Here is a 13,005-nt window from a genome sequence, read left to right as displayed (position 1 = left end):
TTTTTTTTTTTTTTTAAATATTTGTGTTACCCTCATTAGAAATACCAAATGTAATCCAAAAGAGATGATTCTATCAAAACTTTGAAGCAAGATGGATGCTTCAAAGTTTTTTTCTTTATTATATCATGGTGAAGAAACCAAGTGTTTTTTTAATTAATAATGCATAAAAAAAAATTTTAATAATTATAAAATTTATTGAGCAAAAGAATAAAAGTACAGCCGTCAGCTGAGATAAGCAGTGAGGTAAAGCAAAAGCACTTAAAAATTATAAGAATAATGTTGAAGTGACCGTAGATGCACATATCACACTTTTTGATGTGAAAGTTAATGAGAACTATAGATGTTTTTCATCCAGATATGAGTAAAAGCATTTATGATTCTTATCTACTTTCATATCAAGAAGTGCAATATGAGATTCTAGCTCGAAGTCACTCCAGTATGATTCAAATTATAAATAGAATCTCATTTAAAAATAAAATTCACAAAGAATAATCCTTTGAATTTCGAACACATCTTAACCAAAAGAAACACAACCCCAATATGTTCAAGATCATATCACGACAAAAGGCCATAACACCTTTGACGATCCTCTTAATCTTCTCGAATTAAATCTCTTAAGTAACGGCAAAAGAGAGAAACATCCAAAGGATTTTCTCTCTACTTGAAAATAAGGGCAAATCCCAACTTTACAATAAGGAAATCATCGAATTTGGGTTCATCCTAATAATTTTGAAAAGACTGAAGAAATGAGACCAATGAAATGAACTAGGTGACAATGAATTAAAATACGGTTAATTGACTCCCCAGTTGAATTACAAAAATTAGGAGTAATAAATCTCCAATTAATTAGAAGATCAAGAGTAAGAAGTTTATTAAGTGTTGCCTGCTACATGAAGAAACACACTTTTAAGGGGCCCTTTGAAACCCATATGATTTTAAAAGGAAAATTCAAGAGAGGATTAATAGATAAGAACATACTTGAGCAAAGGAGCTAACTATGAAGTCACATCCCTTCATACGAGTCCACTCACTAAATCAATATTGAAGAGCAAAAAATTCATGAAATTGAACTTCCTAAGCCAATTCTTGCAAAGACAATGTGAGATTGTTAGTTGGAATACTAATCCAAGTCCCAAGAATTGAGAAAGAGTATAATTAGTGAGGCCGAAAACCTATAAATAAAGTATGATAAGGTACATGATTTTTATAAAAAATATATGAGACGTCATTTGATTACCACTAACTTGATTGTTAGAGTATTTGTAAAAGAATAATCCACGAAGATTTAGAAAAGAATAAGTAGCGAGCGGATTGATCCTCCAAGTAATTCTTGAAAATCACAGTAAACATTTTGGCAAAACATTACCATTTTTACATTTGTAAAGTCTTTTTATTTAGTTCGATCCTGGGTCTCCCCATGGACAATCCTTCGCCAATCAAGTTAGTATCAAAAGAATAAAATGAACAACCAAGTCTGCCTTGCTTTGTCTGTTATTTTCTTATTTATAAGCAAGTGTTAGTGGAGAAGTGATACCACTAATCTAGGTGTCATATAAGCTAGGCAAAGTGGGTAGCTAAAAATCACTTAAGTGATTTTGGTTGGTGCACTTATGACATTAAAAACGAATACTCGAATTTGAAGTATAAGGATTTTAGATCTTTGGGATACACAGGAAAAAAAAATCAACAATTTCATACCCTTGCCACGTCTGCCATGTATAGACCGCATATGTTTTGCAACATCAATTTATCACCTATCCTCTAGCATTTGCTTTATAAATAAGTAAATAAGTCGTGGCTAATACTGAATTAGTGATACCATGTTCAGATGAAGTTGTCATACAATGAATTATCCGTGACCTTAATAAAATCCCAAAAAAGTATCTATCAATTCTGATACTTGGAAAAAAAAATTTGAAGAGGGCAATCTGTTTCAAAATTTTGAAGGATCCTTTTCCATTGGATTACACATGGTATTTCCAAGGAGGTATTTAAAAATTTAGCAAAAATGTAGGGTCATGAAATAAATTCAAAATGCCACGTGTCTTGTAACGAGGAGGGTTCCTTCAAAGTCGAACTCTCTGATATGCTTAACCTCTTAAAAAATTGATCCCCAAGAAACCTTTACTGATCCCAACCATGGATAGCTGGTTTCCCCCACATTTATTTTATTTTTTATTTTTTGAACAAAAAAAAATAGTAAAAAAAATAAAATGTTTAGTTAATAAAATTTTATTTTATTTTATCTTACTGATAAAAAAATTTATTAAGAAAAGAAAATGAAGCCTTTTTTACCATATTAAGAAAGCACAACTAATCTATATAATAAAACACAAAAGTCAATCATGTTCAGTTACGATTTTGTGGAGTATAAAGATTGAGATAAAGAAGTAGGATCCACACAATCCCACTTTATCACATTCTTCTCCCTCTTTTCCAAGAAAACCCTTCAATTATATTGTCTTTCCTCTCCTCCCCACTTTTTCAATAATACTTTTAACTTCATTATTTTTTCTCTACCTCTAGACGAGATTGAGCACAAGAATTACGACACTGACAATCTCATCATCGTTTTCTAAAAACACATCGTAGGAGAGTCAATGCAGATACTAAGTAGTTTACTCCTTTAACCCCAAAAAGGATACGCCACGGCTAAACTCTAGTCATTGAATAAGAAAAATGAAAGACGTCCCATAGAAAAAGACAATGAATAAGCAAATGATTAACATATTCATGGATAATTTTGCCACAGACAATGATATGACTCACGGTTGAAGTTTCATCAATAACAATTACACAAAGGAAAAAAGCCACCTTTGATGGGACTCCTACAACTCCAAACCACAATACGAGGGAAAACATAATTAGAGATTTGTACCTATGGAATTGTAGAATGATTTGAAAACACCTTGTCCTTAAGCTTACCCGACCACAGCTACCACATGTGAAAACCATGTCTGATAAGAAAGCAAAGTCACATTTGAACACAAATCGAATTAAGGTTATTTAACTTATGGAAGTCCACATTTTCAAGGAGATTCAATTGACCGCACATCATCCTATAAATATAGTAGCAATGGTTAAAACCATCTGATCAAGCTGTTTTTTTATTTATCTATTTATATCAAAGTACACTCTAGTTGGCCCACTAACACGATAATCCATGATAGACTAGGTAGCATCATAGGAATGGTAGCCCTGGGCCCTGGGACTATCTAATGTTTTCCCAAAAAAAAATAAAAATTGCAGAGGTTTTGTTACAGCAAGTAGAACCTCAAAACTCAATGTGATTTTTTCACCAATTATCAGTTAGACAGTTAAATTAATGTGATTTTTTCTTCAGGTAGATGGGACTTGAAACCTATGCAAAAAAAATGAAAATGTAAAAAGAACATAATAAACTTCTTGATCCATGTAATCAGTTCAAACCTTTATGGGCATGGACATAGGAGAGTTAAAAGATTAAGAGGGTTTTTTACTTCGTTTCTTGGCGGTTTTGGCTAGGGCCTCGCAAAATTCTCTCTTCCGCTTTGAGTTGTCATTACCACTTTTGTTTACATGACTCTTGCCCTTAGCTTTTAGTGCTTCCTTTACAAAGAACTTCAACCTCCACAATGTAGATTCCCTCTGCACCAGGAACACAGTGTGTTATGACTAACGACTAGTAATAAAATTAGTAACGATGAGAAGTATTACAAAAGTGTTGCGGAGACAGATTAATAATGACCTGAGCATCCATGTCGATGTCCACCACTTCAGCTGTAGCTTGGAAGCTTGGATTCTTTTGAGAAATAATCTCCAGAGCCTTGGTAAGATTTTCAGGAGATAATTGGCTGAGGCCGGACACAAGCTTTCTTTTCTCTTCCACAGACATTTTCCTAAATAGATGTTTCCAGAGATTGCCTCAGTTTTAAAGTAGAAGGAACCATTTGAAACAAGCCACAATGAAAACATCACCAAAGTACCCAACAATCAGATTGCTCCATAGGTAGCAGACTAACAACCCCAATCTGTGCAACTGTGCAAGTAAATGAAATAACCAAAACCCATTCTGGGGTTATGTATTTTACTTGATCCAATTTAAGTGAAAGATACAGTTTCCATGACTTATAGAAGTGTACGAATACCTGTAACCGATATCAATGCGCCATCAGAGGCAAGGGTGGAACTTTTCATACAAAAGAGCCTTCAAGAGAACATGTACCAACAGGTTCTACGCTTCTAGCTTTTCAACAAAAGGATCCCAGTAGCTAATTCAAATCATTTGCTCCCTTAGTTCAATCAACGTTCATGTGCAACATTGGATATTCAAGTTTACAGGAGAAGTATTTTGATATGCATTTTCATAACCACCTTGATTGCTACCAAGAGGTCCAAACTTTCATGGTTTTACATGATGGATGTACAGATATGTGTTTTTATCCTAATATTCACACAAACATACATATGACCTAATAGTGGGGAATTTTATATCAGAGAGCTTATGCAAACTCATCCTTTTTTTTTTTTGAAAAATTATATCCTCAATCTTTTTTTTGAGAAGTATAATATATTGAAAAAGACGGGGGGAACAATGCAAACTCATCTTTGCAATTCCATGATTCTTCAAAGTTGAAAAGGTTGGAGAATCAACATGAGAGAAGGAATTGGATGCAATACAAAGTTATACATTTACAATAGCTGACTAATTTTTTATTTTTCTCAGAGTTATAGAACAAACCTGCAATTTTGAACGACAATTTCTCTGAGTTCATCCAAATCCATATCAACCTCGTAAAGCTGGAAAAGTCCAGAATAATTTTGTAAGGCGCATATCCCTCATCACATTCCTCATATAAGCCTATAGCCTATTTCAATTGGTTGGACTAAATATAAATATTCCAACCAGAAATTTGGAAGGTGAGTGATCCTCTTTCAAATATGATAATCACTCAAATAAGGGAATCATCTTTTTTTGTTTTTCTTTTCTTTTTTTAGATAGGTAAAGTAAATCGTCTTGTAATGCTAAAAACCCAAGTTTCTGTTGAGTGTATATTTTCCTCCACTCTGGGGTGTGTCATACCCCAATTAAGCCCTGTGACCCTCTTAGATTCATAGTGCTCCTCCTCTCCAACAGATAAGTCTATTGCAGTTGGTTGGTTAACATGGTATCAGAGCGCTAGGTTCTTATAGGTCACGGGTTCAATTCTTTCCATCTCTTATATTCATAGTTCTTCCCCTCTCCTAAAGATAAGTCAATTGGAGTAGGTCTTTCCACTTCTAATAGGTCACAGGTTCGATTCTTTCCACAGTGAGGGGGAGTGTTTGAGTGTCTATTTTCCTCCACTCTCAGGTGAGTCATACCCCAGTTAAGCCCCATGACCTCTTATATTCATAGTTTTTCCCCTCTCCAATCTATTGGAGTAGTTGGTTGGTTAACAGTTTCATTCAGGTATTGCTTTGCAGGAAGGTTCCAAAACTTTTCATATACCTCATTACTAATATCTCTAGCTAGTTTTGCATTGGTTGCCTCCTGGGCAAGCTGCATATCCAAGTCGGACTCTGCATCCTCTTCTTTTTGTTTTTTTTCCTGCAAGTAATCAAGCTTGACTGTTAACATGTGACTGAATCAATGAAATGAGTAGTCTACAATGCATTTCCTCAGGGATGGAACCATGCTATATACACACCATAACAAAACTCAAGTAAATTAGTCACTTATATTATGGGGACAAATTATACCTCTTCAACAACTTTAGGTAAGAGTTGCAGCCACTTCTTTTCAAATTTTGCCGACAAGATTCTGGCCATATAATGAACATCAGTTCTCTCCTCGTTATATGACATTGCGTTCTTGAAAATCAACCTCACGTCAGCATACATTTCTCTGATATTCTTATATCCAGTACCATCTTTTGATTCCATTTTGTTCTTTATTGTATGAAAATCCATGGGCTTTTTAATAACCTAATGCACAACATCCGCAAATTAATCAATTGCATTGACTACGGACAATTTTTTTATTAAAAAAAAAAAAAAAAAGGATCGTATACAAAAACAAGAAACATTACCTCATAATAATCATGTAAACGAAGACCTTCAACATCTACAGGATCCAAAAAGGGCTCAGCCAACCTGAGTTGTGTGATCTGGCAAGTAGAGAAAAATACATAGGGAAATTAAAAGTACGTTCCCAATGAGAAAAGTAAATCAACATCATAATCTACACCTTATCCCCATCATTTAGAATCAACAAAATAAATCCAATTTCGACATTCAATTATATAAGGATCTCTTTCTTCTGTCAAGGAAGTGGATTTTATCTGACTACCTCAATCCACTACAGGAAGGTAAATTTATTTATGTGTACACTTTATGCTCCATGTGCTGATAATACAGTAATCAGGCTCATTTGCACGTCAAAGAGTGATATATTGGCATATTACTATCACACTGTTCAAATTCGCATCTAATCGAACATGGTATCAAATTGATCAACAGCTGAAATTAAACCATTTTATAGCTTAGAGCAGCTTCATGGATTTTAAAATAGAACAAGGGCAATTAATGGTGGACGACAAGATGAGGAATTCTTAGAAGAATATAAGGACAGGATTCGAGAATCCATTGCGAAATTTTAGACCCCTTTATATACAGATCATAGGAATTGGAGGCCTTCACTTAATGATATAGATTTTGCACCTCTAAGCCCAAATGACAGTGGCTGATTGGAGAGTGACTTCGATGAGGAATCAAAATTTTCAAAGATAATAGCAAGGTAATAGAGCTCTAGGTACAAACGGATTCCACATGGCATTCTTCAAATTAGTTGACACATTATGGGTAAGGATGCTATGGGTGTGATCAAGGAGTTTCAGCAGGATTCTTTCATTAATTGGAGAAACAATTATACTTTCATTATTCTCATTCCAAATATTGATGGAGCTGAATATTTCAAACTACGGCCTGATAACTTTAATCGGTAAGGTGTACAAAATTTTAAATTATAGCCAAGGCCCTCACTTTCAGACCATATGAATGGGAAATTGGGGTTTCGCATTAAATGACAAAGATGGACAAAAAAACATGTCTTGAAGGCATTCTTCTCCTTCTAATCAATGGATCTTCAATTAGTTTTTTTTAGAAGCCCCAAGGGTTTCAGGCAAGAAGATCCATTATCTCCTTTCTTGTTTATTGTGGTAACTGAAGCTTGAGCAATATGGTTTCTAGGATGGCAGCAATAAATTATAAGGGGTTTAAAAGTAAGGGAAGTTGCATGAAAAATTACACAGCTCTAGTTTGCAAACAACAATATCTTTTTCTCCAGTGCTAACCCTGAGCAACTCCATACAATGAGAGACAGTCTCAGAGCTCCGTGCCAAACGGATAATAGAAATATATTCGAGTGCGTGACATGAGCAATACATGGAGGCTAGCAACCATTCCCGGATGCAGGGTAGCAAAACTTCCCATGACTCATCTTACTCTTTCACTTAAAACTAGCTACAAATAGAAATTCTTCTTGAACGCAATAGAGGAGATATTTAGTAGAAGATTAGCTACATGGAGATTGGGTGGTCTTGGATTCAAACATGTGAATATAACATCATTAGGGAAGTGATCTGGAAATTTAGGGGGGAAAAGAAATGGCTTGGAAGGAGGTGACAACAAGCAAGTATGGTGTCTCAACAGATTTTGGGATCCTCTTACAATACCAGTGTTTGGAAAGGCATTTCTAAATTTTTTTATTTTTATTTTTTAAAAGATGGAATATGCTTCAAAGTTAGCACCAAGTATAAGGTAAGGTTTTGTGGGGAAGTATGGTGCACTGATAGAGCTCTTCATGTAGCTTTTCCCTCTATTTATATTATATCTAGCATAAAAGAAGCTCTTGTAAACAAATGCATGATTAGAGAAGGTGATGTTGTTTCCTGGAACTTACATCTCAGAAAAAAGACAAACAATTGGGAAATTGAAGCATTTGCTCCTTATTGGATTGCTCATCTAGGGTGATAATTGATAAAGGACGGGATATAAGGACTTGAACTAGACTTCTAGTAGTTTGTTACAAGAGCATTTTTTCTTATCAAGCAATCTATGATGCCAGAAGGAAAGCGGAACACATCCAAGATAGATTTCCAACTATTGCGGTTTGGAAACAAGCCATCCCTTCCAAAATTGCTTTCTTCATACGGATTGTCACACTTAGCACATTAAGTCATACTCACAAAAGCTCCATTCTTTTAAAAAAAATCTCGTCTAAAATGCATATAGTGCCTCTTAACAGTTTTTTTTTAAAAAAAAACTTGACTTCACGCATTTTTACAATTTAAACATGTTTTTATGTTCTAAATGTGTGTGTTTTAACATTTTTTAAAGAACCTATGGTTAATTCCTGTGGTCTCATTCTTGTTTGTGATTTGCTTCATAAATGTTGTTTAATGTGTGATTTGATGATAATGTCTTGATGTTATGATTGTTTTTATTTTTTCAATAGTGTGTTATTTTTCTTAAAACTTACGTTGATGAGACTTTTTTTAGCATCATAAAAAGTATAATTATGTGTGGAAACATGTCAACATGCATAGATATTCAATATGTTTTTTTTTTTGCTCGAAAATATTTTGAAAACTTAGAATAAATGTCTAATGAATTATATATATACCAGAGTTTGCCCGTGTCTACTGGCACGGGCATCCTCTTTGGGGTTAGGTAGGAGAGTAAAGACAATAAATTTGGAAGGGTATTATTGGAAAATGGGTAGAAGAGGAAAGGCAATAGAGTTAAGGGGGGTATTTTCGAAAAATGGATAATAGAAGAAAGACAATAAAGTTAATAGTTTTCCATCTTATTAAGGTCAAATCCCAACCCCTCTTTATGTGGGGAATAAAAGGAGTGGGTTCCACCGTTGTGTTTTATTGTTATTATTATTATATATTTATCATTTTTTTCCCGTTTTGTTCTCGTTAATCCCCCCCCCCCTTCCTTTTTCCATTTTTCCGAAGTTTTCCCTAGCCGTTTTAAACCCGTATTCCGACTATGTTAAGAGTTGACCATGTCAAAACTAAGGGTTTCCTATTCTAAACAGATGCATGATGTGAAAAATTCATGTTATCTCTATATTCGCTGTACTCTATCTAGAAAGGTGTGGGGACTGGGGAGCTTTCTATCTAGCATTTTGAATGAATTGGCGGATACTAAAAGGTGGGTGTGGCTTCATTGAAGGGTGGTCCTCTTATGTGTTTTCCTCTCCTGAGGTGGCTTTGTTCACAGTTTGTTGATGCAATTGGAAAGAACATAACAACCACATTTTTTAAGGAACAAAAAAAATAACCTTGACAGAATAATCATGAATGTAAAGGTAGCTTATTGTATCAAACTTCTATTGATCAGGACATGAGAGGAATCCACTTCAAAGATTTTGTCTTCAATTGGACCTAGATTGTATCCTAATTATCCTGGCTAGTAGTTTTTATTTTCGTTTGGTTGACACCATCTCTGTCGGGATCTTCTTGTGCAAATCTCTCTTCTTTTGTTTCTTCTATGCCTTTCTCTACTCTTAACGAATTCTAATTTACCGACCCAAAAATATAAATGCCAAAAGGGGAGCCTGAATATGTTTCATGTTCATATTGAAAAATGTGCTGAAACATTCAAATTCAAATTATAGTAAAAATACATCCAATAAATATAGAAGTAATCAACGCAATGAAGAGTGCAAGGTTTAACAATTGCCTGGCGCAATATTGTGGCGAATTGCCGTGTGAGCTCTTGCATTCTCTTAGCTCTTGATGCTTCCCTTTTCGCTGCATCTTGTTGTTGCTTCTTAATGTCAGTAATCTGTTTCTCCTTATTGTCCTTCACAACTGAACTACCTTTAGAACTGTTCAGCTGTTTTTTGCTCAAAGACGAGTAAAACTGTGCCACCTCATTCACTCTTTGCTCGAGCTGCATATAAAAATTTATATAAAATTCACCATTTACAGAACCGACAAAAAACCCTAATCAGAAGTTTTCAACTTCAATCAAATTTAAACATAAATAAATCTGCTCATGAATATATATGATCTAATTGTGAGTGTGATTAAAATTCGACCGATGCAACAAACAATGCCACAAATGTTTATGATTTAATATTGTGAGTTTGATTATGGTTGATTTAGAATTTTTCAACCTAATTCAACATGAAGAAAATAAATGACATTTTGTTCAAAACTAAACCCCAAATCAAATTGAATAGTGAGTGATTTCTAATCAAGTGTTCACCTCATCAACTTTTGAGGCCATCTCATCGACACGGTGCATGAACCCGTCCATGTTTGCTTCCTCTTCTTCTACCTTTTCTGCTCCTACATGATCAGTTTCTAAGAGATTCTCATTCATGGAGGCTGTATCTAGAATCGGCAGATCCATCGGTTCCAACTGTCACCTCCACACCAGAGAATCAACATGAGCGTTCTTCAACCATAATCTTTTATTTTGAATTCTTGAATTAAGTTCTAAATATTCAATTAAACAGTCATAAAATCATGGATAAAAGACTGGGAAAAATAAATAAAAAAACTCAGAAAAATTTAAAACGACTTGAATAAAAATTGTTGATAAAACTAATGCTCCATCAGAGACGCCATTAGAGGGGATGAAGAGGAAAATTTATCACCTGAAACACCTATTAATGAGGTGGAGGAGACGTAGAAAGAGGGTTTTAGATTAGGGTTTGAGGAAAATAGAATAAAATCTCACTATTTAGCAATAATAATATTACCACGATCGAGAGATTTGGAGGAATCAAACTCGAAATTTCGCCAATTCCCACGGAGAGTTCTCGCAAATCAAAGTTAATCTATCCAAATCACTAAAACTCGCCAACGATCTTCAACGATGCCCGCAAACTATTCTTGATTGTTGATTCAACCCATCCAAGAAATCCTAAGAACCCGCTTGAATGTGTTTTTTTTTTTTATTCCTTTTTTTTTTTTTTTTTTTTCTTTCTTTCTTTGTTTGGGGATGTTAGTCATTGAAAATATTTTTTTATTAATAATTAATATTTAAATTCAAAGAATTTCCTTTATTTTTTAGAGATGCTATTGCAACATCAATTTTTACTAATTTTTTTGATGATTTGTAAAAGAATTGGTGTGACATTAGTAAAAGTTGGTGAGGCAATAGTAGCTCTCTTTTTTTTTTTTTTAAGCAAATTCAAAGAATTTCTTCCTAATTAATGTTGTATGTAATTAGTTAATTTATTAACAAAATCCCTAATTCATTTTCCCTCAAATATATTTTAATTTATAACTAAAACTAATAAATTTACAGGATTTTTTTAGGGTATATAATGTATCCTCGAGATAATTAATGCAAGTTTGAAGATACATCTCATTTGCAATTTTAAGGAATTTGGATGGAAGGAATAGGAGGATTTCACAAGGATTGCAAGGAAAGAAAGGCCATCACAACTCATAATTATTGTTAGTGCAAACTTTTTCAAAAATTTAAGGATTGTTTTTTCGAGGACTTCAACTTCATATACGACCGATTCTTTGTTATCAATGAATTCTTATATACTTGGAGTAACTTTGTAAGTCTTCGGGCCTTTAATTCCTTTTTATATCAACGGTAAGGGGTCCGCTCATGCCAAATTCGACTATTAAGTGAATGTTCTATTATGATTTGCACTGCTTTTGATCTTATTAAAGACATAGATTGCATTACCTAACATTAGTTTCACACTAATTTTTACAGCTCTTACACTATATTCTCACAATTACCTTAAAGAAAAAGTAGGAGAAGAGGAAGAAATGAAGAAAATAACTACGAATTTAAAATTTTCCGTTATGCATGTGTTGCTATGGTAGAGTCTCTTCAAAATCATGAATTGTTATCATTACACATATTGAAAAGATAAATATATATATATATATATATATATATATATATATATAGGGAAATGTTCAGCACCCTAAGTTTTACCACACACTTTAACAAACGTTTTTTGTCCTACATGGGTTAGAAGTTTTGGAATGAGTTGATTTTTGGTGAGGATGATCTCTATGATTAGAAGATCATCCTCCCCAAAAATCAGCTCATTCCGAAATGTTTAGCCCCATGTTTACACGTTGAAAAATCGTGACCGTCCATTTTTTGTAAATCAATTTTGATGGGGTTAGAAGTTTTGGAATGAGCTGATTTTTGGTGAGGATGATCTCCTCACCATAGAGATCATCCTCACCAAAAATCAGCTCATTCCGAAACTTCTAACCCATGTAAGACAAAAAGCGTTTGTTAAAGTGTGTGGTAAAACTAAGGGTGGCGAACGGGACCCATATATATATATATATATATATATAGGGAAATGTTCAGCACCCTAAGTTTTACCACACACTTTAACAAACGTTTTTTGTCGTACATGGGTTAGAAGTTTTGGAATGAGCTGATTTTTGGTGAGGATGATCTCTATGATTAGAAGATCATCCTCCCCAAAAATCAGCCCATTCCGAAATGTTTAGCCCCATGTTTACACGTTGAAAAATCGTGGACCGTCCATTTTTTGTAAATCAATTTTGATGGGGTTAGAAGTTTTGGAATGAGCTGATTTTTGGTGAGGATGATCTCTCACCATAGAGATCATCCTCACAAAAAATCAGCTCATTCCGAAACTTCTAACCCATGTAAGACAAAACGCGTTTGTTAAAGTGTGTGGTAAAACTAAGGGTGGCGAACGGGACCCATATATATATATATATATATATATATATATATATGGGTCGGGTTCCTGCAACACACATATAGACAACGTGTTTGTCTTATATGGGCAAAAATGCTTGGAATGGGCTGATTTTTTGTGAGGATGATCTCTGTGATGAGTGGATCATCCTGGTAAAAAATCATCCCATTCCAAAACTTGTAACCCCATCAAAATTGATTTACAAAAATTGGACGGTCTATAATTTTTCAACAAAAATTGGATGGTCTAGAAGTTTCATAATGAGCTGATTTTTGGCAAGGATGATCTCCTCACCACAGAGA

At 34.1% G+C, this 13,005-nt stretch overlaps 1 protein-coding gene across 2 annotated transcripts; it reads right to left on the bottom strand.

Annotated features, from left to right (window-relative positions):
* Positions 1-3,091: 3,091 nt before the first annotated feature.
* Positions 3,092-10,955, bottom strand: LOC147385751 (transcription factor GTE6-like). 2 transcript variants are annotated; one of them, XM_086422738.1, is made up of 9 exons: positions 10,745-10,955; positions 10,246-10,408; positions 9,715-9,927; positions 6,051-6,128; positions 5,722-5,946; positions 5,471-5,569; positions 4,721-4,779; positions 3,728-3,878; positions 3,092-3,627 (listed from the first exon to the last, which is right to left on the bottom strand). In XM_086422738.1, the coding sequence occupies exons 2-9, from the start codon at positions 10,390-10,392 to the stop codon at positions 3,463-3,465; spliced, it is 1,137 nt and encodes a 378-aa protein (XP_086278864.1). In that variant the 5' UTR covers positions 10,393-10,408; positions 10,745-10,955; the 3' UTR covers positions 3,092-3,462. The 2 variants fall into 2 exon arrangements, with proteins under 2 accessions (XP_086278864.1, XP_086278863.1); XM_086422737.1 differs by having other exon boundaries at positions 10,246-10,401.
* Positions 10,956-13,005: the final 2,050 nt, after the last annotated feature.

This window comes from Akebia trifoliata, chromosome 14, assembly GCF_017979445.1.
Source record: "Akebia trifoliata isolate Shusen 1 chromosome 14, ASM1797944v1, whole genome shotgun sequence".
Classification (NCBI taxonomy): domain Eukaryota; kingdom Viridiplantae; phylum Streptophyta; class Magnoliopsida; order Ranunculales; family Lardizabalaceae; genus Akebia; species Akebia trifoliata.
Note: the sequence above shows the minus strand (reverse complement) of the source record. Positions and strands in the feature narration are given on the sequence as shown.